Source organism: Scleropages formosus, chromosome 10 (genome assembly GCF_900964775.1).
Source record: "Scleropages formosus chromosome 10, fSclFor1.1, whole genome shotgun sequence".
Classification (NCBI taxonomy): Eukaryota; Metazoa; Chordata; class Actinopteri; order Osteoglossiformes; family Osteoglossidae; genus Scleropages; species Scleropages formosus.
This window is the reverse complement of record NC_041815.1, coordinates 4,991,291-5,012,266: the sequence shown is the minus strand read 5'-3', so window position 1 is coordinate 5,012,266 and position 20,976 is coordinate 4,991,291. Positions and strand designations below refer to the sequence as shown.

Genomic DNA, 20,976 nt, shown 5'->3' with positions numbered 1-20,976 from the left:
AAAAGGAAGCATTTACTAGACTTGAGAATTGCCTGTTTCATGCAAATTTGTTTTGCGTCTCTGCCGTGTTCCAGTAACAAAAAGACTGCCATAGATCAGTCAGATTTATCCCGATTTCAATTATCCTGAGGTTTGACTGAATGAGAAAGTGTGTCACTGCTACAGACCTGTGAGATTCCTGTGGTTTGAGCATTTTAGGAACTGGATAAATTGTATTTTTGCAGTTTGGAACATCATGTGAACAGCAAAGCTGTCTGCATATTATGCAGTGCATGGTTTATTAAGCTAATGAATTCGGGCAAGGAATAAAGGACTGTACTCTATTACTCATTAAAACCAGCCCTAAGAGTCTTGTGCAGGTTGTCCAACAAACTGTCTATGCTGGTACAGATAAGAGTTGTTCTTCAAGCAGGACGGAAGGGAGATGTGTCCCCATCCTTACAGTGTGTTAATATTACTTGCTGCAAAAACTGCTGACACTGGGGCAGCGAGTCTTCTTCTGCCATCTGGACTCCGCTGTGGAGGATACGGTCTCCATGGCAACCCCATCCTTTCACAATGAAGTCTTGAGATGACTGTCTCTCTGCTCACCCCCCCCCCAACGTCCATTTCTCTTTACCAGCCCAGCCTTGTCTCTCCACCCTCTTCTCTGATTGATCCATTGGTATGGTCCCAATGCCTACCTTCTCTAGAATTATAGCTATTTACCTCTCCCTCTCTGGTCTGCTAAATATTTAAAAGATTTTTAGCCATCTTGAATTTCAGATTTCTGTCAAAACCAGCCTGTGTGATGACCATGTCCAAAATCACTTCTATCCATCCCACCTGAGCAAATTCAGCATTCCGCCCTGCACGCTTCGGCAGCATGGCATCGTAACATTTCCGCTACCGAGTCTGCAGGAAAATTATCCATAAAAAAATAATAATCCATAAAAAGTACAAATTATAACAATCATGCCACTATTGTCTGATGTCTCACAGCTCCAGCATCCTGTCTGCTCCGGGGCTTGAATCCTAGCTGGGCTCTATCCCATCGCCCCCACCCCCCATCAAATCTTAACAAAAACCTCCAGCTATATGCCTTACCTCCCTCTCCCTCTCTCTCTCTGTCTTTCTCCCTATGCTAACAGTGCATAGTAATGAGTCTGCTGGTTGGCGGGAGGCAGCTGCCCTCTTAACAAAAGGGACTCGGCAAGCAGTTCCTGCTCCACCCCCACCCCCAACCCCCAACCCCCCCCCCCGTTTCGGGAGGTACGACTCAGCAAATTATGTACGCTTTTTGTGATCCTCTCTGTGTGTCTCTTAACCGTCTTCTGCACAATGCACCCTATTAACACCCTTGCGGAGTATCAATTTCAGTCCCAAAAAAGGGGGAGGGGTGATTTGCAGGCAGCCACCCCGCTTGCCGCAGCACGCTCACCATCGGCGCTGGAGGATGCTCCAAGTGGCGCTGTTTTGTGTTTGCTGTGGACCGTTCCGTGCATTGGACAGTGAGTCTCCTCCCTCTCCTCCTCCTCAGCCAATGTGCTACAGGCATTTCTCCTCTTTCTAGTGCTTAGACCCCCCACCCCACCCCACCCCCATGTCTCTCCTGAGCAAGCACACACACACACACACCCTGGTTTTTATGTCTGTGGTTTCATCTCACCCAGCTTCTGTTCTCCTGTGACCGAGGGCTGCTGGCAATGAGCTACTGCCTGTATGACGCCGGGTGCTGCAGCCTCGCTGGCCTCTGCTGAAGCCTCACGTGAGTACGCCGCCTTCTGCTTCCTCATCCCAGGAGCAGCTCAGACCGGGTCCCGCCCTCGGTTGGTGCCGAATAGGTCACAAAGAGGAAGGATGAATAATTTATAACCTTTGGTCTTGCTGTGACAACTGGGCTGTAGGGATCTGGGAAAGGGCAGGGGGTGTAAACGGCATGATGCTCTGCTGTTTGGTTCGCAAAAAAAGGCAGAGAAGGCACCCAGATCTAAATGTAATAGTATGCACATGCTGTCTCTTTGTGAGCTTTGCTGTCGGCTCTTCTCACCCCCTCACCGGAGACAAACCCAGACTTTTAGTCGCTGGGTTTTGCTGGGGCTCCACAGCATCTTGCCTATATGCTGTACGCCCCCTCACTGCAGTCTCACTGGCCGGTGCTCACGCCGCCGAAATGCTGGCACCCGCTTTCCTTCTCCAAGCATCTTCGTGACATTGTCTCTGCTTGCCGTGCGCCGCTGGCATCTCTGTGCGGAAGTGGAACTGGGGCCAGTTACCTGGCTCCGGTCCTGCTCTTTTGTTAGATCGGCTCTTTCCCGCAGGGAGGTTCGCCGGCTCCTCCACGCCCCTATGTGCATGGTCATTCCTCCGAACCCTTCACGCTGCCGCCCCGGCGGCGAGAGCCCGCCGCTTGAAATACTCGGACGCGTCTACATGCAGCGTAACGTTTTCTGGATACATGTTCCTGATAATTACAGCTGAACACCTGTATTGCACATCGTGCTACACGTCACATCACGGAACGCTGCATCGGCAGTATTTGCGGCAAGAGGATGTCTCAGACATACGCAGCTTTCCTTTGCGTGTTATTAGGAAAGTTGTTGGGAAGTTCCAGAGCTGGGGAAATGTGTGAGTATGCTGAACCGCAGAGCTCAGACTGTAGCGCAATGCTGACAGGGCAAAGGCGCTTTAATGCTTGAACAGTCTTCGCAGCTGCGCTTCTCACATCGTGTAGTGGGTTGGGGTGGGGCCTGACTGCGGACTGTAGGTGCATCGGAGGGTAGGGGCCACCCAGATGAAGCCCGACGGCTGTTTCGAAACAGGGAATGCATCCGACCCCAAGATTGACTCATCTGCACTGAATTTTATCTCCAGCAGCTCTGCTGTAGGCTGAGGGAGCCTACAGTATAAAACACATCGTGGTTTAAGCAGCACCGTAGAGTTTTATTGGCTGTCTGAATGCAAGCAACAGTTTCCAGTACGTCGGTGACACTGCCATTGTGTCCTTTAGCAAACCTCTGCACCTTAGGGGCTTCATTAAACATCTAGTCTTGTAACTAGGACATAAGCTGTGGGATTTGTGTCGGGGCGGGGTGGGGGGGGGCTGCTTAGCAAGCAGGTAATGTCATAGCTGCGGATGCCGTATGGTCAGGGATGCTGTCAGCCTACGCATCACCGATGCAGGAGCAGCTCCCCGTGCGTCCGGCTAATGAGCTGAACACCACTAACAAGTCTGGAAGTCCGAGTCTCAGCTGAACAGGTAGTGATAGAGAGGCAATGCTCAGAGATAAGAGATGAACCACAGCGTTGATGGAAATCTGAGATGCCCAGAAGACCGAAGGCAGGGGTTGAGGTTGATAACACTACACAGAGTTCATTGGAAGTTGCTTTGGAGAAAAGCGTCTGCTAAATAAATAATTGGACTTGGTGCCAGCTCCCTGCTGTTGCCTAAGCCGCACTCCTATCCAGATTGGAAAGTAGAAAAGAGCTGCTTCTGCTCGTTTCTCCTTTTTATGACTTGTTTTTGTACAAAAGTATCAGAGATTTGTTGCATTGACATTAACAGCTCTTTGTAGGTCTGCAGGAATAGGAGCAGGTGGTCATCTGGATTAGAAATAGAGCTTATCTTTTGCAAAATAAATGCTGAAATAACATACAAAATGACTAACCTCACCCTGGGGACCAGCGGTTTGAGCTCCAGCTGAGCTAAGGTAGTTTGCGGTGAGGGCTGCGCTGGGAGGTTCCAAAAAGTTTCCTGTTTTCACCGTGGAAATGTTGTACCATTAGAAGTCGACACCGCAGGGTGCAGGAGGGAGGTGGGTGGGAGCGATTTGGCAAGGGAGTGGGTGGGCTGCATCCACTGGCCCTTTAAGCCAAAGCTAATCAACATCTCCCAGGATAAAATGTACCTGTGTTATCTCAGACATTGGAGCCGTTCACATGCTGCAGCAGATATACACAGAGATCTATATGCATAAAGCTGTACGTAAAATTGTGGAGGTGAATTTCCTTGCGGGTTTCAACAGTTTGTAGACGCATCTCTACTTTCATGTGTCCTCTGTGTGCATCTGGGTACATTTTTACAGCTCTATAAATAATAATAATAATAATACACACACACACGTCTGAACTGCTTGTCCCATACAGGGTTGCGGGGAGCCGGAGCCTAACCCGGCAACACGGGGTGTAAGGCTGGAGGGGGAGGGGACACACCCAGGATGGGACGCCAGTCCATCACAAGGCACTCCAAGTGGGACTCAAATCCCAGACCCACCGGACAGCAGGACCCGGTCCAACCCACTTTTCCACTGCGCCCCCCCCATAATAATAATAATAATAATAATAATAATAATTTTTACAGCTCTATAAATCATAAAAATGTATGATCAAGTTTACAGAGCAAGCGTTAACGTTTTATTTTGAAATTAGCCTGTACTGATTCAGTCAAGCTTTAAGACATGGATTCCCTTACAAATATGTTTATATTTAATAATACCATGAAATAAATGCAAGACCTTAAAAGAGCTGTTCATGCCTGAAGGTCTATAAATGTAACTGTGTTTAAGCAGTACTACGTGGACGAGTAGGCTGACATTTTTCCGTGTCAGTATGAGATCCTGGTATAGGAATTGTTCAGTTGCAGTCATTGCAGCTAAAGGTGGCAGGACCTGGTATCGATCATGAAGGAGAAATTATTTTTTCACACCTCCTGTATGAATACATATTTCGTTATCTTCCACAACAAAGAAAGAACTGAAAAACAATACCAGTGTATTTTTTTCTCTGAAGCGCCGTTCATACGCTGCCAGAGCTGACAAAAGAACCGATCAAAGTTCATTTTAAAAAGGCACAAAAATAGAAAAAATTGTAAAGGGACAAATTTTTTTTCACAGCACACCATATTAACTTTTTCAAGTTTTTTTTTTTTTTGGAAAGTGTTGCTAAAAATGTATGATCAAGTGTACACTCACTGCAGTTTTTTTAATAAATTTGTCTTGGTAAGTATTTCTACAGCCATTGAGGTTTCTTGTTTAAACAGCTAAACTGTACAACCTAATTCACAGCTCAATTAGTGTAGGTTTAATCAAGCTTTTGGTCAAATAGAAAATGACATTTATTGTTAAGCGAGTGAAGTTTACACACACATATCATCTGAAACCGCTTGTCCCATTCGGGGTCACGGGGAGCCGGAGCCTAACCCGGCAACAGAGGGCGTAAGGCTGGAGGGGGAGGGGACACACCCAGGATGGGACACCAGTCCATTGCAAGGCACCCCAAGCAGGACTCGAACCCCAGACCCACCGGAGAGCAGGACCTGCTCAAACCCACCCCCCCCCCCCCCACCAAGTGAAGTTTATTTTCATTTAAAAAGAATTATGCTGATTTTAAAAGAGTCGTGGTTCCTTCTAAGTCCAACAAGTTCAACCTTTAACCTTTATCTGCTGTAGGGTGAAAAAATCATCTACATGGATAGTTTCAGTTCAGTGTTATCACACAGGGACATTTGATCAGAACATAGAGTACAGCACGTGCCTTTACTGTCTCTTTCATTTGTGTTCTCAACATTTTATATATATATATATACAGCTTGATGATATTTGTGCAAACCAGAAGACCTCAGTGAAATGAAACAATTTAACCGTAAGAGTAGTTTATTTGGAAAGACTAAAATTCCCACCATAATGTTTAGAAACTGCAACTGACATAGTGATTACTGTGTAAATATTATGATCTATCAGCACACAAAATGCTGAGTGGAAATCGTTGTGTACTCCTAAGAAAAGAATCACTTAGTTAATGGTTACCCTTCGAATGTTTGTGTCAGTTAAGACAAGGGGAGTGGTTGTCAGAAACAATACTGTGTTCAAGGTATTCCTTCGAAACTGACATCTGAAAGACCTCGTTCAGAGGTAAGATCACTGGTGGCGGCTTGCATGGAAATGAGTGTGTGTGTCAGAAAATATGTTTTCTTACGTCCTGTAGAGAATTGAACCTTGCATGATGTGTTCCTTTAAAAAAAGAATTGGTTCTCAGACATTATCAGAGCTGGCTGTTGTTGCCATAGAAGAAAGACTAATCTCAGTGATTTTCTAAATATAAAACGGTACAAAAGAGACAACGGGTCATCATTTCTCAGCTATCGTTACTTGGTTCTTACATTTGGTGCGGAGTCATCGTTGCCTTTGTTTGCACATCCAGTTTTTAGTTGTATGTGAACAGTGCCCACAAAGAGTAGAAAGGTGGGACTGGATTGATTCAACTCAGTTCCACAGTGTTTACAGCTCTTGCCTTGTGTTTGCGAGTTCTTGTGACCAATAACAAGTAAAATCGGCCAGCAGTCAGCAGTTCGTAGAGACGTTTTTATTTTTCTGTTGTTTTAAATTAGTTTTAATGTAGCTCAAAGTTCATAAAGTTAAAATGTTAATTTCCGTACAACCTGTTTTCGTTTATTGTTGTTAAATCTAAGACGATCTAAGCACGTCGGCCGTGAATACTGTATGTCTCTATTAATAAGCTTTTATTGCTTGAGAGGACAATAAAGTTGACAATGGTTAGATGATGGACATAGCATACATTTAAGGGAGGAATTGCTCAGCAGTCATCGTTGAATAAGAGGATGTCTAGATAATGTATTGTTTTATTTGCAGTAATCAATTTTGGACTTAATGTTGTTTCAGTTTAGTAGAAGATAAACGATCAAAGTTCTGCGGTGAATTGACATCCCATTCAGGGTGTACCCTGCCTTGTGCACTATGCTTCTGGGATAGACTCTGGATAACTGTAACCTTCCACTGGAAATATTGTATTTGGAAGCTGAGGGGGTGAGTGTAGTATTGATGATTTGATCTATATCTTTAGCACTGAAATATTGTATTTTGTGTTGAGTGGGTTGAGTTGTGCTGTACTGCGTGTCTTTGCCCTGGCGGACATTCCCTTCATTTTCGTACTATGAAGCAGTGTAGTATATATCAATAAGCTGGTATGAGGACTTGGTGTTGCAGCACAGTTGTCTGCTGTTTGATGGACGGGGTTGGGTGGAGGGACGTGGTGCGGTCTCTGGTGTCCTGACCTTTCTTGGATAGCGCTCCCATGAGTAATAGCCTGTGGCATTAGCGGACTTCTGTGCTTTGGATTAATTCAGACTGCGTCTGAGCATCGCATAATTGTATGCATAGATGCTGCTATTTCTCCCGGTACATCAATAGCTCTGCTGCTATTTCTCCCTTCATTCTAGCGTCAAAAAAGCACTTCCATACACACATACAAAACAGAATGAGGCAAACATGCATGTGTCTGATAAGGGGAAAAAAAAAATTAGAAAATATGGTTGTATGTCTGTGTAAATGTATATACCCCAGGTAACAGAAATTCTGCTCTCTCACAATTACTAACATCACCTAGGCTCTCCAAACCCATAAATTGCTTTTCTTCATTCTAGTTTTCTAGGCTTTGAGGACTGCTGTGATTTTCTGCACACTTTCAATGATAGTCCATAGATAATAAGTAAGAGAAGAAGGAGAGGGAGGGAACATTGTCAGCGTAATAGGGCCTGGCTGCTTGACAATAACTTGAAAATTATTTCAAAAGTGTGATAATGCCATGAAGCTCTCCCGCTTAAGATGACAGGCGGGTGCATTGTTTGGCATACATTCACTTGTGAAAACAAGCTTACAGTTTCTCCTGTGGGATATTTGTGTTGCCTGACATTTCTTACTGTGGCACATCACCTTACATGACTACTTTTATTCCTTTGTGTCTTTGTTTTGCTGAAAAGTCACTGCTGCTTACTCATTTTAAAAATTTCAAATACAGATACTCCTCGGCTAACGATGGGGTTACGTTCCGATAAACCCATCGTAAGCGGAAAAATCGTAAGACGAAAAAGAAAGCAGTACCGCACCTACCAAACATCATTACCTAGCCTAGCCTACCTTAAATGTTCTCAGGACACTTACTTAACATAGCCTACAGGTGGACAAATTTATCTAAAGCAAAGCCTATTTTAGTTGTTTAGTAGACATGATGGGATGCAGAAACACAAAATAAAAAAATGCTTTCAACACAGTATCGGTTGTTTACGCTTGCGGTTGTTTACACTCATTAGCGTGATCACTACAGAGACCGTGAGCGTGGCTGAGTGGATGCTACAGCTCGCTGCCATCGCCCAGCATCGGGAAAGAGTATCCTACCATATATCGCAACAGTGGGAACAGATCGAAATTCAAAATTCGAGGTATGGATTCTACCGAATACATATTGCTGTCGTATCATCGTAACTTCGGAAAATCGTAAGTCCAACCATCGTAAGTAGAGGAACATCTGTAACCAGCTGCACCAGTAAATCTTGAGAAACGCAGAGATATGAAAACAATTCAACTGTATTTAACAAGAATTCTTCCCACCAACAACAACTGAGGTGCATCCCTCATGGTCCTTTGTGCTGATGTAAATAATGAGATGCATCTGGAGCCCGTCAGGCCAAAGGAGCGGAGGACTAAAGGACTGTTCTTATCTAAGGAGTTCTTATGTAAGGTTTATTTAGGTCTTTTCACTGAGCTTTGTGAAAGTTTAACACTTCAACGCTGAGATCCGCCATTAAGTTTGCAATGCTCTCAAGAATCTTTCTCATATTCTCCTTGTGATATCACAAGCTGCATTGGTATGTTTATGAAAGTATAGTTCTCTCATCATCAGAGTCCCTTGGCAAAGTGCTGTTTAGTTTTGGGTATGGCTATGGAAAGCAATGTTTCTTTCCGTGGTCAACCTGCCATTGCTGTGTCAAAGGTGTCCATGAGCATTTGTGTTCAAATTCCACTCTTGGTGCAAGAATATCTTCTTCTTATGCCTTCCACCCCTCCCGGGGCAAAGTCCGCCATCGAGGGTTCTCCATGCCTCCCTAAGAGCTGAGATGTCGTGAAGTTTCCGTAAAAACGTTGCCAGCTACAGAAACGCCAACAAGGAAGGAAAGAAGCAAGAATATGTCAGCCGAGGTGAATGGCTATTAACTTTTAAAGAAGGTTTTGCTGAATATCACACCGAGTTAACAGGGGAAAAGCATTGCGATATGTTGAAAAATGAACAGAAGGTCCACTGATTTACAGCTGATCTGTCCTTTCATAAGGATGAGAGTACAGAAACCTCACAGAACGTAGCCTTGTACACCCTGAGCATTGTCCGGATTTATTTCTAAGCCATCTTGATGTGTCTCTGAACAGATAAATGGTTCTTGGGCGTACGTGTTTATGTATGGATTTGCATGCGTGGGTGTGCGTGAGACTAGGGTCAGCATTGTGGCTCTTTTTTCCTACTTATCTCACTGTACACAGGCCTCAATTCCACTTTTGGTGAGCCGAGGCTCAGATACACCTTTTGTCTTGAGATTCAGCCAAGACTCTGCCCTCACACTCTCCAAAAGTAGGATGGGCCTAAATTATTCAATAGCCCAAAGACACTGGAGCGGTCATGCATGATGAGAATTTGAATGGACCCCTTCCTTTCCTGCACCATCTGATGGGCTTTGACTGCTGTTGTGATGCATGCATTGGTAGCTGGTGTGTGCTGTAACAGGCTTCTCCAGCCCTCACGTGTATTTGTGTGCCATGTCCGTTGTCATCCTATGTGTTCTGTGTTCTGACCTCAGAGCTCAATAGACCACTTGCATGAACAGGGGCAAAGTTCATACAGGCTCATCTTGCTGAATTAGAGCCCTGTGTTGCATCACAAAATATAAGTCGATGCAAAGTGGAAAAGTTGGGGTTTTTTTTGCCATGCAAAGCAGTTTGTGATTAAGCAAGAGAAAAACAATCATAGCAGGCCAACAATACGAAGCACAGCAGCAAAGGGGCAGAGGGTAATGTGTAGATTAGAGTGGCCATCTTTGGACCGAAGGACCTGGAGCCCACCTCCTGCTGGAGCACACACGAGCAAGGCACTAACCCACAATCCCTAGCTGTATAACAGAATAATGTGGCACAAACACACGGGACACGTTCGGTTGTCTTTTATTCACACGTGTGGCACGTCAGCGAAGGGGAACTGTGCACAGGGTAGGAGTGATCTCTTGTGTTTGCGCCGCCTTGTGCCCTTGGTTGGGCGTTGAGTCTTCAGGGTCTTGGGTTTGCGTTTCCTCAATCTCTCGGGTTTGGCGTCCGTCTGGAACTTCAGAGTCGGTCTCCCGTACTGTTTGGGAAGACGGGGTAAAATAGGGCCGATTGTTACCCGCAGGTGGGGTGACATCACTCCTCCTCACCATGCCCTTCTCGCCCAGCCTGGGCATGCCACAGATAAATAACTGTAAGTAGCTTAATATCGTAAATCACTTTGGAGGAAAGTGTCAGCCAAATAAATAGACAAAAAAAAATAGAAACAGAGCAGCCAGCTGTTTGTGTAATGCCTAAAGCTTGTTAATGACCACTTTGAATAAATAAAAATAATGGCACCAGCTTTGGCGTTCTATATCCTGTTAGTCTGTAACAGCCATGTGGGCTAGAATAAATATTTCCTTTGCCTTAGCAGATGAAAAGGAGTCACAGACAGTGGAATGAATCACATCCTCTCATTAGATCTGTGCTGGAGAGGAACCGTGCGTGTTAAATTATGAGAACGCCCCCTTTCTGGATGGGAAGGCACAGAGGGTGCGAACAGAGCGGCGAACAGCAGAGCTCAGGGCTACAGGGAGGGAAGGAGGAGGGAAGAGGGGAGGGTCGAGAGTGCGCCGCGGCCAATCCTCGCGGATTACCGACAGATTGATGTGTCCTCCGAGCGCTGGGCCTGCTGCGTGATCCGATTAAATCCCGTCCTGCGGGGAGTGGAATTAAAGCTCAGTGCCAGCCTTTTCTTAAAAAAGGAAGAAAAGACGATGAGCATCTCAATGCACTGGGTGTATGCCATCCCACAAGGAGTAGCAAAGGAGGAAGACGAGCTATAATCCACTCAAAGGTGTTAGTTCAGGGTAGAATACCATGTCTTTGTCGTGCTTATCCCACCTGCTTTCATGCACAGTCATAATAATAATGACTGTTATGTTACATGTCCCCTCTGAATTATAGGCTGTTTGGTCACAATAATAGTTGCCAGATGAATTAACGTAAATGTAATGTATTTATTTGAGACACTGTAATTTGTTTAACTACTTGTAAATATATCAGGTTAAGAAACTCCAGAGCTTCAGCGGAAGGTTCCTCCCAGGATGCTAACCCGAAGGATTAGCTGCGACACCAGTAAGATATAGTTCTGCCGCAGTAAAAGCAAATGTTCACGACCCACAGCAGGGCAGCCCATTATCCAGACGTGTGCAGAGCCCCCACCATGAAGACTGTCTGTCGCGACCTTCACAGTCACGCACAGCTCCAGATTAAAGAGCAAAACAAACACCGAAAGCAGAGGCTCAGGAGGACAGCAGGAATGTGCCGGAAGCTGAAGGCAGCGTGGCAGTAAGGGTACCGAACCTCTGACTGAAATGTTGCTGGTTTCAGCCTCAGGAGGCTCCCTGCTGCTATATCAGCTTTGAGTGAGGCGCTGGAACGGCCCAGGTTGTTTATACAGTTTAAGTTTTAAATATCTAAAAATTCTACCATATATCATTTTGCACATTTTACACATTTATATGTAAAAACAGTGGAACATAATGCAAAATTACAATAACAAAAATGAAACCTTAAGAACAAGAATAATAACAATAAGAAGAAGAAGAAGAAGAAAGAAGAGGAAAGAAGAAGGAGAAAGAAGGAGAAAGAACAAGAAGAAGAGGGAAGAAGAAAGAAGAGGAAAGAAGAAGGAGAAAGAAGGAGAAAGAACAAGAAGAAGAGGGAAGAAGAAAGAAGAAGAAGAATAAAAAGAAAAAGAAAGAAGAAGAAGAAGAGGGAAGAAGAAAGAAGAAGAACAAGAAGAAGAAAGAATAAAGAAGAAAGAAGAGGAAAGAAGAAGAAGAAGAAGAAGAAGAAGAAAGCAACGGTTTACTGTAATTCAAAGGCCATAAGAATTTTGCTGGAAAACTATAGCAGTGCTTATCAAGAAAGTTTTTTTTTTTAAAAAAAAAAAAAAAACTTGCTGCCTTTGGGGAAATTACTTTATCTGTAGGTGCTGTTGAGCAGAGAGATGTTGTCTGCACAATTAAAGTCCTTTTAGAAGATTTGAGGTGGACTTAGCACCTTCGCTGACCACTGTGATGTACATTCCATCCCATTGTTTCCATTTCCTTATTCACCCATCCTGACAGAAAGAGGGAAAGTGGTGATATCTGAATGTACAGTTGTCTTTTCTTCTATTCTCCAAGAGGAAGAGCTCTTAAGGTCCTACACATGTTAAAGACCATAAGGACATGAGTAGGGTGGCATGGTGGCCCAACAGGTAGCGCTGCTGTCTCATAGTGCCTGGGTGGTGCAAGAGGACCTGGGTTTGATCCCCCCTCGGTCTGTGTGGAGTTTGTTCTCCCTGTGTCTGCGTGGGTTTCCTCCGGGTGCTCTGGTTTCCTCCCACAGTTCAAATACATGCTGTTTAGGTTCCTCCGTAGTGTGTGAGTGACAGAGAGAGTGTGTTCCACCGATGTATGGATGAGTGACCCATAGTGTATCTAGCAGTGTAAGTCACCACAGTGAAAAAGGTGTGTGGGCTGATAGCACTACATAGTGTTCGTTGGAAGTCACTTTGGAGAAAAGCGTCTGCTACATATGTAAATGTAAGGGCAGATCCCATGGCTTGTTCCTTCTTCCAGCTTTCCTCTCTTGTCTCCTCCCACTCCTATTTCCAAGCCCCCAGCTCTCCTGTGGGACCTCTCTCTCGACCTATTGCAGTGCGGCTGGTGGGAGGGGTTGGGGCGGGACTTCCATGGGAAGACAACACAGATGGGTGTGGCCTAAAGGGCTCAGGCTCCGCCCATGTCCCCCCTGCTGTCACTGTTCAGCTGTTCCCATTCAGGGCCTGTTTAAAGCAATGGGAAAGACAGACATGTTAGGGGGGGGGAGCCAGGGGGCTGCTGGGAGGTTGGGCTGGGGGGAGGAGGGGTCGTGAGCAGTGAAAGGAATCTGCAGTGCCCCTCGGTCACTGGACTCCGCGGTCTCCAGGCGGACACAACCATGAGGGCTGCCTGAGAGGTACAGGACTGGCTGTGCTGTAAGTGTGGGGGCTGTGGATCGGGTCATGTTCCCTCCTCACTGCGGTGTGACCGTGTTCCTGCGTGTGTGTCCCTCCATTAGTGGGTGTGTGAGAGAGAGAGAGCGTGAAGAGCAGTGTGCGACAGACGCTGGAGGAGAAAGCCATTGTTGTGCGGCGGTGACTGTTGCCCCTGTGGGTCGGCCCAGTCCAGGGAGAGACCCTCGCAGCCCAGGCTCGTCCCTCCCTCCGCGCCCCGGCAGAGCGTTCCACCCGTTCCGCTGCTCCTCTCCTTCTCTTCTCTTCTCTTTCTTCCGTCACTGTCGGGCCAGCTGGGAGTCGGGGGTGGAAGCAGGGAGAATTTCGGGAGTGCCGTCTGGAGGCTCCTTCTGTTCCCCCTCCTCCACAGAAGGCCCGGCCCGAGTTGCGGCGTCCAGACACGGACCGGTAGGCCCCTTTGTCTGCTGGAGGGAGCCGGCTCTGGGGGGCGAGAGAGGATAGAAGGAGAGAGAGAGAGAGAGAGAGAGAGAGAGAGAGAGAGAGGGAGGGAGACGTCGTTCTGCGGCGTTCTCGGAGCCGTCCCGCCACGCGGTGCAGCAACACGCCCATCGGGGAGCGCTGGCTCAGATATCAGGTACCCTGGAGCGCTGCCCAAGCAAGCGATTATAAAGGAGGCGATGCGGTTGCCGGGGAAGGGAGAGGGCGCCGCGAGGCGGGGGGACGCTGGGGGACCGCTCCCCCGAGGGTGAGTTGTTATGTTGTGCGGAGGAAGCGTCTCTGTGCTGTTGGGCTTGTGTTAATGCGGCCTCCGCCTCGAGCTCAGAGCGCTCCGACAGCCCACGTCCGCCTCGTACCAAGCCATTCACACAAGTCAGCAGTAAAGAGAAAGCAATGCCGCTTTCCTGTTTTTACGTGTGTGTGAGACGCTTTTTCGCTAACGGCGGTTGTGATCTCATCTCATCCTGTGTGTTCCGGACTCATTTCCCTGCCCTGCAGCCTGTCTGCATGTTGCTTCTCGGTGCCAGGGGTTATGGACTGGGGGCGTGATGGCGCGGTGGGGTGGAGTGGGTCCTGCTCTCCGGTGGGTCTGGGGTTCGAGTCCCGCTTGGGGTGCCTTGTGATGGAGTGGTGTCCCGTCCTGGGTGTGTCCCCTCCAGCTTTGCGCCCTGTGTTGCTGGGTTAGGCTCTGGCTCCCCGCGACCCTGTATGGGACGAGCGGTTCAGACAGTGTGGGTTATGGACTGTTTTATTTTCTGTATGTAGTATCTTACAGAGGCAGTTGGCCCCAGCGTAGCTGGGAGTGTAGTGGTGAGAGCTGCTGTCTGTAGGTGCAAAGGTTACAGGTTCAAATCCCTCCTCCAGCTGTAGTACCCTAGTACAGGGTACTTACCCTAAATTGCTCTAGTACAAGGTACTCAGGTATATGGATGGGTCAATGATTGTAAGTCCCTTTTGTGAAAAGTGTCAGCTGAATGAATAAATAAAAATAACTCTTGCACGTTGTTGGAGAAAGTTCTCGGTTTCTTAGGAACACTTTCCAAAGTCTGCATGGGTGACAGTGGTGGGGGCTTTACGTTTACATGTAAAATCATATTTCTATGGTTTTTTTTACATTTTTTTTTTTTTTTGAAGGAGTCAGGGTGAAGTCCTGCTCTCCGGTGGGTCTGGGGTTCGAGTCCCGCTTGGGCTGCCCTGCGACGGACTGGCGTCCCGTCCTGGGTGTGTCCCCTCCCCCTCCAGCCCTGTCGAGTTAGGCTCCAGTTCGCAACCCCCACTTGGGACCAGTGGTTTCAGACAGTGTGTGTGTGTGTGTGTGTGTTTGGGGGTGAAGTGGACATATATATATATATATATATATAAACCTATATATGTTTATATCATCATCATCTATATATGACAACGTAAGCTACTTACAGTTATTGACCCATCTATATAGTAGCTTTTAGTAGAGCACTATATACATACATAGATGCGCACACACACTGTTCAAGACCACTCATCCAAAGTCGGGTCATGGCAAGCCGGAGCCTAACCCAGCAACACAGGGTCCAAAGCTGGAGTGAGAGGGGACGCACCCAGGACGGGACGCCAGTCCATCACAAGGCACCCCAAGCGGGACTCGAACCCCAGACCCACCGGAAAGCCAGCCTTGGCCACTGCACCACCGCATCCCCCCTACTATATATATAATTTTGCCTCTCCCAACAGGAGAAAAATGTGTGATGGGTGGAGGCTGGGTGTCGGGACAGGTGCTGCCAGAGGCAGGTGTGTGTTTTGTCAGCACAGGTGGCTGTTGGGTTATCAGTTCAGCTTCTGCACGGTGGTAGTTACCTTGAGAAAAGGTTGTCGAGCAGATTAAATTTACATTAATTCGTTTATCTGATGCTTTTCTCCAAAGTGACTTAAAATGTTATGTTAATCACTATTACATGCCCCTTTATGCAGCTGGATAATTTGCACTTGTACCTCAGCTCACGGTAAGCTCTGTAATCAAGGGTACTTTTTACTTTTTTATTTGCAAATACCGCATAAAGGTTTTGTGTGACTCTGAAAGCACTTTATTAAAATCCGTCGTATAGGTGTATCTGCAGCCTTATGCAGCCGCACAATTTTACATCATCGGGTGAAAAAATGGTGAAAATGATGAAAAAATCTGTCTTGTGAAGCTGCCTGCAGTGTGTACCTTGAAATTTAAGTGTTATTTTTTCATCGTGTATTTTTATTTTTTTCTCATATATTTCTATTAAACAGTAATGCATTTGCAGTGATTGACAGCATTCATTAATGGCTGTACAATGAATTATGCCAACATCACTATGATCACCATTATCAATAGTTGTAGCAGTATTAGGATGAGTATTTGTATTTGCTTCAAACCGTGCGGGGTTTCTCATTTATTTCGTAATGTGAGCTATGAAAAAAGCAGGAGAGGTGTTCATCTGGGGAGTGTAGTGGCGCAGCGGGTTTGACAGGGTCCTGCTTTCTTGCGGGCCTGGGGTTCGAGTCCTGCTTGGGGTGCCTTGTGATGGACTGGCGTCCCGTCCGGGGTGTGTCCCTCTGCACCCTGTGTTGCCAGGTTAGGCTCTGGTTTGCCATAACCCTGCTTGGGACAAGAGATTTCAGACTCTGTGTGTGTGTGTGTGTGTGTGTGTGTGTGTTTACACGGCCCCTCTCACTAGTGCAGACTGACTCTAGCCGCTGTCGGACCAGAGCGTGGTGTTTTACACCGCCGGGGTCTGATGCTGGTGTGTCGGAGGCCTTTGGTCAGCATCAAAAGTGGCCACGGGAGCAAGAGTGGAAAAAAAAGAGCTTGTGTGTGTGTGTGTGTGTGTGTGGAAGCCTCCTCAGAGGTGGTTAAGCTGTGACAGGGAAAGCTGTTCCACTGCCAACACCGTGTAAGCGTCAGGCCTCTGAGTGTGAAAGACGAGGTAAGACACTTATCGGAGCTGTCCGAACGCTGCCCCTCCCCCCGACGTACCACGTCTGACAGATGGGCTTGCGTGTCTCTGGCAAAACTGACAAATCTGCCGGTGACCTACAGATGATGTGCCACGGAGAGAGGGGGTTGCGACACAGCTGTGATGACTTTCTGTCTGCACTGATTTTTTTTTTAAAAATTTCAGGTGAAGGGGCACGGTGGAGCGGTGGGCTTGGCCGGGTCCCGCTCTCTGGTGGGTCTGGGGTTCGGGTCCTACTTGGGGTGCCTTGTGATGGACTGGCGTCCCGTCCCGGGCGTGTCCCGTATGCCCTCTGTCGCCGGGTTAAGCTCCGGTTTGCCGCGACCCCACTCTGGTCCGGACTGATTTCCAGGTGTCTAAGATTAAAGAGCAGCTTCAATTACGGCTGATGGGAAGCAGTTTAAATCCCCTGTATGTGAACGAAAGGGTTTTGCGGTATTGTTTCAGTGCGCGACGCGACAAGGACGCGGACAAGAACGACGCATCCGAAAACGGCTCCTTTTGTAATTTAAGCAGCACTTAGCGGAGCGATTCCTTTGGATATTTCGGCGCACCCGTGGCCCTACAGATCGCTCGTAGCGTGACAGCGCCATTTATAAGCACATCGCCGCTGCTCGGATGTGCTTTTCTGGGATCCGTGCAGATGGGATCATCGATCGTATTTGCTCGTTCGGTGTGTCCGTCGCCTTAGTCGCGTGGAGAGGACTGGAAAATTAATTTGCTGGTGATGACCCGCTGCAGCTTGATCGTGGGGACGAATTAAAGAGGTTGTTTCTCGTCTTCCCCTCAGGTAACAGCGAGGTGCCACTCGCACTGATATTTATTGTTCCATCATAGAGGTGCAGTCGGCCTTTCACGTTCCGCTGGACGTGAATCGAATAATACTCGTTGGGCACTGGGGAATACTTGTACGCCGTTGTATCTGCGGTGTGAATTGATCTTCTGAAAGGCGTGTCGTCCTGGAAGAGCAGCCTCAAGCGAGATGCTAGGAAACATAAAAAAGCCAGATGTTCGCGAAAGGACAAGCGCAGCTGTCTGTACTGGGAATAAATCTGCTCGCCGTGTCGAGATTTTTCTCGCTTAATTAAAACGTGCGATGATTCACAAATCCCGCTGAGGATTCATGAAGTTCAATTATACCGTCTTGCGATGACGTTTTTATCTGTGTGGTAATGGTATTAAAATTAGCTGTGATGAGCCAGTGCCGGGGGGGTGCGGTGGCGCAGTGGGGTTGACGGGGTCCTGCTCTCGGGTGGGTCTGGGGTTCGAGTCCCGCTTAGGGTGCCTTGCAATGGAGTGGTGTCCCATCCTGGGTGTGTCCCCTCCCCCTCCAGCCCTACGCCCTGTGTTGCCAGGGTAGGCTCCGGTTTGCCGTGCCCCCCCCCCCCCTTGGGGTAAGCATGTGAGACAGACAGCGATGGTGAGGACCACAGTTAGACCAGCAGTGGTTGTCACAGTCTTGCTTTAGGCCAAGGACATGACCTTTCCTCTTATGTTTAACGGTGAAATCTTCAACCCATGCAGGCAGTAGGTGGCATGATGATTATGCCTGTGGACGTGTAACCTGAATATTGTTGATGAAGGTACTATATTGCTCCAGTAACGTTTTCAACACTATAAACCAGCAAATATGCTTGGCAAGAAAGAATGCGATGACCGAAGCAACAAGAGCAGCAACAACAACAACAATAATAGCACACACACACACACACATTGTCTGAAGCCGCTTGTCCCAAGGGAGGGGACGCACCCAGGACGGGACGCCAGTGCATCACAAGGCACCCCAAGCAGGACTTGAACCCCAGGCCCACCAGAGAGCAGGCACAAACCAAACCTGCTGCACCACCACACCCCCCACATAATAATAATAATAATAATAATAATAATAATAATAATAATAAAAATAATAAGGTGGCATGGTGGCACAGCAAGTAGTGCTGCTATTTCACAGCATCTGGGTGGTGCCAGGGGACGTGGGTTTGATCCCCCCTTAGTCTGTGTGGAGTTTGCATGTTCTTCCAGTGTCTGTGTTGGTTTCCTCCGGGTGCTCTGGTTTCCTCCCACAGTCCGAAGACATGCTTTTCAGGTTCACCCACAGTGTGAGTGACAGAGAGAGTGTGTTCCACTGATGTATGGATGAGTGACCCAGCACAAGTAGTGTATCTAGCAGTGTAAGTCACTGCGGTGAATAGGGTGTGTGGGCTCATAAGACTACATAGAGCTCATTGGAAGTCGCTTTGGACAAAAAGTGTCTGCTAAATAAACAAATGTAGTAATAATAATAATAGTACATGATGTGGCTTATGACGATAATGTGTCCATCCTGCATCTACAGATTTAACCGTGGCCCTGCCCCCCAGCCCCTTCCCTGTGAATGCCGGTCACAATGGCGAAGCGTGAGCCCACCAACAGCAGCCCCGTGGTGCGGCAGATAGACAAGCAGTTCCTGGTTTGCAGCATCTGCCTGGATCACTACCACAACCCCAAGGTCCTGCCCTGCCTGCACACTTTCTGTGAAAGGTGGGTCCTTAACGGCATCTGCTGCGTCGTCAAACTTCCTCGCTACCCGGCCTTTTTAGCACAGGAAACCGAGCCGTGTGGTGCATTGGAGGTGGTCGTTGATAATTAACGTAGGGATGCAGTGCATGGGGTATCAATTTTTTGATTTTGAGTTAGGCTCATAAAGCCATTCGCGTGTCCTTCTGCAGGTGCCTACAGAACTACATCCCACCGCAGTCCTTGACGCTGTCCTGCCCCGTATGCCGGCAGACCTCCATCCTGCCCGAGAAGGGCGTGTCTGCACTTCAGAACAACTTTTTCATCACGAACCTGATGGAGGTGCTCCAGCGGAACCCAGAGTGCACGCGACCCGATGCCTGCAGTGTGCTGGAGTCAGTCAGTGCTGCTGCTGGCAAGCCTCTCTCTTGCCCCAACCACGAGGGCAAGGTAGGTCTCATCTTGTCCTCAAGAGCTTCAGTTACACCCGATTCCACCTTATCCAGCGGGGCAAAGAAAGTCAGCTGGTAGCATAGCGCTTAGTGCTATTGCTTTCGGACCTGAAGGTTGTAGGTTCAAATCCTAACTGTAGTACCCTTGAGCATGGTACTTACCCTGAATTGCTCCAGTAAGAGTTACCCAGCTGTCTAAATGAGTAACTGAGTGTAGGTGCACTAACATTGTAAGATTTAGGTCTTAATGGGATCAGTTCTGCCATGTGGTTTTTCCCCGTTCTGCTCTACCTCTTGGATAGCATGGTGTTGCAGCAGGTCGCTCTGGATGTGGGTTTGATACCTGCTCAATCTGTTCAATTTGCCTTGTTCATGTAGATCCCCCCCCAAACACGTGTTTCACATTGTCTCTGAATTGCTCCTAGGCTGTACTGGTGGTCAATAACTGTGCCAAGTTTAGCGAAGTGTAGAGAATTGTAACACACCTTTGATCAAGTCTTAATGGTATGCAGTTAATCATCGTGTGGTGCTTTCGATGAAAGTCTCCGCTAAACGGATACATGCGACTCTGTTAAAGGAGATCTGTTCGTGAGTTGGCAGTGCCACAGATGTAGCACCCTACATAGGGGTGACACGGTGACACAGCGAGTAGCGCTGCTGTCTGACAGCGCCTAGGTGGTGCAAGGGGACATGGGTTCCATCCCTGTTCAGTCTGTGTGGAGTTTGCATGTTCTCCTGTGTCTGTGTGGGTTTCTTCTGGGTGCTCTGGTTTCCTCCCACAGTTCAAAGACATGCTGTTCAGGTTCCCCAGAGTGTGTGAGTGACAGAGAGAAAGTGTGTTCCGCTGATGTATGGATGAGTGACCCAGTGTAAGTAGTGTATCTAGCAGTATAAGTCTTCGGGTGCTCTGGTTTCCTCCCACAGTCCAAAGGTGTATTTTTCAGGTCCCCCCATAAAGTGAGTGACAGAGAGAGTGTGTTCCACTGATGTATGGATGAGCGACCCATTGTAAGTAATGTATCCAACAGTGTAAGTCACCTTGGTGTATAAGGTGTGTGGGCTGATAACGCTACATAGAGTTTGTTGGTAGTTGCTTTGGAGAAAAGCGTCTGCTAAGCGAATAAATGTAACGTGTATGTATTTTGGGCAAGCACCAACACAAAGTTTTTCTGACCACACAGCTGGAAGAGTTCCCATGTTCTGCCTCTCATCACCCAACTTGTCTACTTGTTGAGCAGTGTTGTACCCCATCTTGCTTCCTGCCACCTCCTGCAGGTGATGGAGTTCTACTGCGAGCCTTGCGAGACAGCCATGTGTCTGGAGTGCACGGAGGGCGAGCACCGGGAGCACGAGACCGTGCCCCTGAGGGATGTGCTGGAGCAGCACAAGGCCGCGCTCAAAGATCAGCTGGACGCTATTCGGAACAGGTTCTGAGCAGCAGTCGCAACCGAACCCTCTGAACACAGGGCTCAGCTCACCCCACGGAGATGCGTGAATCCAGC

At 47.7% G+C, this 20,976-nt stretch overlaps 1 protein-coding gene across 8 annotated transcripts in view; it reads left to right on the top strand.

Moving 5' to 3' along the window:
- The first annotated feature begins 1,590 nt into the window (after positions 1 to 1,590).
- Positions 1,591 to 20,976, top strand: part of LOC108941684 (tripartite motif-containing protein 3-like) — a 29,933-nt gene continuing 10,547 nt past the window's right edge. For 2 of the 8 annotated variants that reach the window (XM_029255284.1, XM_029255277.1), the window contains exons 1-4: positions 12,943 to 13,089; positions 18,862 to 19,046; positions 19,235 to 19,472; positions 20,750 to 20,901. In XM_029255284.1, coding sequence (XP_029111117.1) covers positions 18,901 to 19,046; positions 19,235 to 19,472; positions 20,750 to 20,901 — 536 coding nt within the window. In that variant the 5' untranslated portion in view covers positions 12,943 to 13,089; positions 18,862 to 18,900. Of the gene's footprint in view, positions 1,748 to 12,942; positions 13,090 to 13,123; positions 13,516 to 13,599; positions 13,703 to 13,767; positions 13,814 to 18,861; positions 19,047 to 19,234; positions 19,473 to 20,749; positions 20,902 to 20,976 lie in introns of those variants that run through there. The other 6 variants (XM_029255278.1, XM_029255279.1, XM_029255283.1 and 3 more) reach the window with 6 other exon arrangements.